The sequence below is a fragment of the Urtica dioica genome, chromosome 10 (assembly GCF_054948205.1).
Source record: "Urtica dioica subsp. dioica isolate 48M chromosome 10, U.dioica_male_clone48M_v1_H2, whole genome shotgun sequence".
NCBI classification, from domain to species: Eukaryota; Viridiplantae; Streptophyta; class Magnoliopsida; order Rosales; family Urticaceae; genus Urtica; species Urtica dioica.
This window is the reverse complement of record NC_142765.1, coordinates 21,441,264-21,446,932: the sequence shown is the minus strand read 5'-3', so window position 1 is coordinate 21,446,932 and position 5,669 is coordinate 21,441,264. Positions and strand designations below refer to the sequence as shown.

Below are 5,669 nucleotides of genomic sequence, written 5' to 3'. Positions count from 1 at the left end.
TGGATTCTGATGCAATTCAATGTGTTTAAATAAAAATCCTCTCTATCATAAAATACTTTTTTAGTTAATGGCCCAACATCCCTTAGTTTTTCAGTTTGTGATTTCAAAAGCCATTATATTAACTTTTAATTTGAATAAAATGCATTTAACCTCAAATATTGTTGATTTCTATAACAAATATGTTTAAAATACCTAAAATTAACTTAAAAACTGTTGTAACTAGTCAAATGACTATTTTTTTTAGGGTTATTAAGTTATATAGCCACACGGGTATAGTGGATTGAGATATAGCTCACATTTGGTTAATTTCTTGTAAATAGCCAAGTAAACTTATTAACAAATTAATAAAAGCCTTATTTAACACAACCAAACATATATTTTAAGTAGTTAATAGGCTGACACGTATGCAAGTTGGCTATTTACAAATTATTTACCAAATGTTGGCTAATTTATAATTCCTATAGTTTAGGTGGCTTAGACCATCTCCAGTGGAGCGCTATGCGCTGCCTATTTTGGCGCAAGTGCTCCACTGGAGCTTTATTAACCACGCTATTATAGCGTGTGATGCATTTTGACAACAGTGCAGCACTATTTGTAGCGCTGCACTGTTAAGCCGCGTTATTTTTTTTGTAAGTTTTAAAATTTGCCTAAATGCCCAAATTTCATATAATTATTTAATATTTATCCCTAAAATTATTTAATTTATATAAAATTTATTATTTTGTATAATTTGAAAGACAACAATATTTTAAAATACAACAATGATATTTGCACATTGCAAGAAAATTATAATATTAAAACGGTCATATTAAACTAATATCAAACACAATTACATTAGCAATTTGGAAGACAATCAACAAGAAAACTCAAAAGACATAAAAAAAACACGATACAACAAAATAAAATTACAATAGATAAACTAATATTCTGGAAGATTGGTGCCGGATCCCCCGAGACCGGTAAAATATTGAGAATATGAATCAGAAGTTGGAGGTGGTGCATGGGATTGTTGTTGTTCAAGCCTCTTTTGCATAATTTTCGCTTGTTCGGCTTGAACATATGCCCGAACCTGTGGATCTGGTATTGAACTTAAATCCCGGAACAATATTTTATTTTCTTCCTTGATTTCTTTCAATTCCAAGTGGCGTTGCCTGATAACACTTGTCTTCTTCAATTGCTCAAGAAGTTCTTTATTTCCTTCCTCGATACCACTAATTTTAGACATTATTCCATCATCCACTTTTTTTTTAATTTGGCTTTCTTCACCCCAATCGGCCGCTCAGGAGGAGATGGATGTCTAGCAAATTCAGGAGTTGGATTTTCTGACTCTTGTGGGCAAGATGAACCTCGAGATGTTTGTCTTGCACTTGAGGCTCCATCTTGGAATTTTTCAAAATTCTTAATAGTGTTCCACACATGATCAAACTTCCAACCTTTCTTGAATTTTTCATCTTGTGAAAGCAATACTTTAGCTTGATCCATCTGAAAGTTGATAAAACAATGGTTAAGTAAAAATCTAATCGTGAGAAAATAATAAACTATAATACTCACAATATCTTCAGTTGAAGCACCACTTGGGTGTCTATTCTCAATTTGTCGAATGCATGCATGCATCTTCCTTGTAGCTTTCTCAATCACTTGAATACGGCACTGGATTGATCGCGTCGAACGCATCTCTGAATCCGGACTTTTGCCGTTGTTGTAAGCTTCCGCAACACGAGTCCAAAACTGATCGGATGATTGGTATATACCGATGATTGGGTCTTGCGAAATCTCCATGTAAACCCTACAAAGGAGTTTGTCTTCATCTCGAGAGTAATTAGAAGCTCTAGACATTTTTTTTAGTAAGGTGAGTGATGTGGTGAAATTACAACTCATGAAGGCAATATTTATAGCAAGATTCTCACGTTTCTCAACTCGTTCTGATGCGATTTGACTACTCACTTACAAGATTCTCACGTTTCTCAACTCGTTCTGACGCGATTTGACTACTCACTTACAAGATTCTCACGTTTCTCAACTCGTTCTGACGCGATTTGACTACTCACTTACAAGATTCTCACGTTTCTCGACTCGTTCTGACGCGATTTGACTACTCACTTACAAGATTCCCTCTATCATTAACTTTTTCTCTATAAAATACCAATTCTATCATGAGTTTTAATACACACACTCATTCTATTCTGAATATAATACACATTCTCTCATTTTATCTCCCAAAATGAATATTAATTGGTCCTCGTCGTCTTCAAGCTCGGATGACGATTTCATTACTAGTTTGGATGAAGAGGAGGAGGCCATAACTCGTGCTATCATCGACAACAATATCTTGATTACAGAGCTTATCCGTCAACATTCCAGCCAAATAGACATGAGAGCGGGAGGCTCAGTGCCAGGACGTGCTTTCATCAACCGTGATCGAGTGAGTGCAGACCGTCGACTATTCAATGATTACTTTTCAGAAACTCCGATGTATGATGAAGCCATGTTCCGTCGGAGATATCGGATGTCTCGCTCATTATTCCTCCGCATAAAGGATGCTGTTCAAGGTCATGACAACTACTTCGAGCAATGGGTGGATCGCGCCGGCAAACTTGGTTTGTCACCCCTTCAAAAGATAACAGCTGCATTTCGGATGCTGGCATACGGTGTTCCGGCAGATGCCACAGACGAGTACGTCAAAATAGGAGAGTCAACGACGATTGAAAGCATGAAGAAGTTTTGTCGGGCAATCGTTGAGGTATTTTCTGAGCAATATTTAAGATCACCAACAACCAATGATATTGCTAGACTTCTGCATGTTGGTCAACAACGTGGTTTTCCAGGAATGTTAGGAAGTTTAGATTGTATGCACTGGAAATGGAAAAATTGTCCCACTGGATGGGCCGGCCAATACACGGGTCGCGGTGGAAAGCCTACTATTATACTTGAAGCTGTAGCAGATTATGATCTTTGGATATGGCATGCTTATTTTGGTATGCCAGGGAGCAATAATGATATCAATGTGCTAGATTCTTCCCATTTATTTTCCAATCTCACTCAAGGTATCGCTCCTCCTGCCCATTATGTCATACAAGGAATAGAGTATAATATGGGTTACTATTTAGCTGATAGTATATATCCAAAATGGTCAACCATCGTGCAAACTATCCGAGAGCCACGTGGCAAAAAAAAAGTATTTTGCAATGAAGCAAGAAGCATGCAGAAAAGACGTAGAACGTGCATTCGGGGTTCTCCAACAACGATTTGAAATTGTTGCGGGACCGACACGATTTTGGAGAAAAGACGTCTTACAAGATATAATGACTGCATGCATAATTATGCATAACATGATAATTGAAGATGAGCGAGATCTTAGTGCTCCAATAGGAGTTGCGAGAGAAACACCACCAGCGAATGTTGAAATGGTGGGGGATGATGACACAAGATTTGAGCAATTCGTTAATCGTTATAGACAAATAAGAGATAAAGATGCACACATCGCACTTCGGAATGCATTGATTGAGCACTTGTGGGAAGAGTATTCTAATTCCGAGTCATAATTGTTTGTGTTAAAGTTACTTTTATTTGTTGTGTTGTAGTTTGTTTTACTTTATTTTAATTGAGTTGTGTTGTAATTTTTTTTTTATTTTAATTGTATTGTGTTGTATTTTATTTTTTGTGTTGTGATTTTTATTAAATAAAATTTTATTTTATTTAATGTCTATTTTTATTTATAATTATAATTAATTTATAGAGTAATATTTTACTCATTATCATAATTCTTCTAAGTTATCTAATTAGTAATAATAATAAAAAATATAGGGGTATAAGTATAAATAGGAAATAAAGGGGGAAAAAGTAGAGTGAAAAATAGAGTGGAAAATAGAGTTCGGTTGGAGAGAAATCACTGTTTACTGAAAAATAAAGTGAGAAATAGAGTGAAAAATAGAGTGATCGGTTGGAGATGGTCTTATGTAGCCAATTTTTTGTTTTTTTTATTAAAATTATAGTCAAATTATTCAAATATTAAAGAAATAACTCAACTCATGCCTATGTCTACATAGTACGATGTATGCATGTTGCTTTAATTTGACCTCTTTTTTTTTTTTTTTTTTTTTTTTTTAATTTGTAGGTAGTTCGGCTACAATTTTAACGTATGAGATTTAAATGGGTTATATGACTAACAACAATTACATCATATTTATAATTAGCAACCTCTCACCTAAAAAACTGTTGAATTTTATTTAAAGTATTTTAAAAAAATATAAAAAATAATTATTATAAACTACACAAATTTTATTAATATTTATGTATAACACAGCGAACACAATAATTATAGACCTTAGGAATTTGACAAACTTTTACTAGATTTAGATTAGAGGTTGTTTTATATATACATATATATGTTGTTACTTTGAGTTTTTTAAAATGTTAATAGGAGTCAACAGTACGTAGGATTGTGTGTGTGTGTGTGTGTGTGTGTGTGTGTGTGTGTGTGTGTGTGTGTGTGTGTGTGTGTGTGTGTGTGTGTGTGTATCTCATAAAAATGAGAATTTATGGGTTATAATTAAAAATGATATTATTGCATCACTTCGTCAAAACTGAGAATTTTTAGTGACATGTTCCCAAGAGTAACTTATATATGTAACCTGTGAATTACAAAGTCTAAGTTTTGTAACCTGTTAGTTGTGAGTCTAGTTAATATAATTTCTAAACCTTTAAGTTTGAAATATACAACAACGTTAACCTTTTCCTTCTCCTAGATTTTCATTTCCTAAACTAGTATATATGGACATCAAATATATCTAGAATAACAAAAAATTTGGATGACTCAAAATACATATGAATAATTGGTTAAATTGTAATGATTTTTGAAATAAACCACATCATACCGAAAATGGTAGCAAAAGCTAACAATCCCAAGCACGTATGCATTTTAACTGTCTGGGATTCTACGTACCCATGATGATGAGTTATTTGTGAAAGAGAGCATCATCATGATATGAAACATGTGATCCCAACAAATTAAAGAAAATGAGAACTTTACATTAGTTCATAATATCATAAATTTCGCTTTGCATTATTAATTTATTTTGAGATGAAATCACATGCATTATACTAAATATTAATTTGAAAAACTAATAATATAACTAAATCAATAACTCAATTAATCGTAAATGTTTACGATTATTAATTTTAATTGATATATATATATATATATATATATATATATATCAAAGAATAATACATATATAAGCTACCATAATTAGTTACACCTCCAATTTAAATTATTTTAGATGAAAAACATAAATGACAGAGTTAGCACAAAGTGCTCACTGTCTTAAGGAGTGAGTGTTGTATCAATTTCTTACGCAATGAACTTATATATCATTAAAAATCATTGAGTCATAATTAATAGTAAACTAATAAATACTTAATTTATTTTCTATTTTGTAACGGCTTACAATAGACATTACTTTCTTTGCTGGAGAAAAATAAAGTTTATGCTAGAAATATATATAAGCAATATGTATTATGAGATATTTAATTGTGATATTTTAAAGATATATGGTATAGTAAGTATTTAAGAATTTCATTTGGCAACTGGTGCTGTTTGTCCTTTAATTCTATGGGAATCCCATTAATAGTGAAATTAATTAGTGAAAAACTAGTATCTACAAAAGCAG

At 32.5% G+C, this 5,669-nt stretch overlaps 1 protein-coding gene and 1 pseudogene across 1 annotated transcript; one reads left to right on the top strand and one right to left on the bottom strand.

Annotated features, from left to right (window-relative positions):
• Positions 1 to 919: 919 nt before the first annotated feature.
• On the bottom strand, positions 920 to 1,846 carry LOC149383981 (uncharacterized; annotated as a pseudogene).
• Positions 1,847 to 2,221: 375 nt separating this feature from the next.
• On the top strand, positions 2,222 to 3,011 carry LOC149383980 (uncharacterized). The gene is made up of 2 exons (XM_089627966.1): positions 2,222 to 2,740; positions 2,985 to 3,011. The coding sequence occupies exons 1-2, from the start codon at positions 2,222 to 2,224 to the stop codon at positions 3,009 to 3,011; spliced, it is 546 nt and encodes a 181-aa protein (XP_089484092.1).
• Positions 3,012 to 5,669: the final 2,658 nt, after the last annotated feature.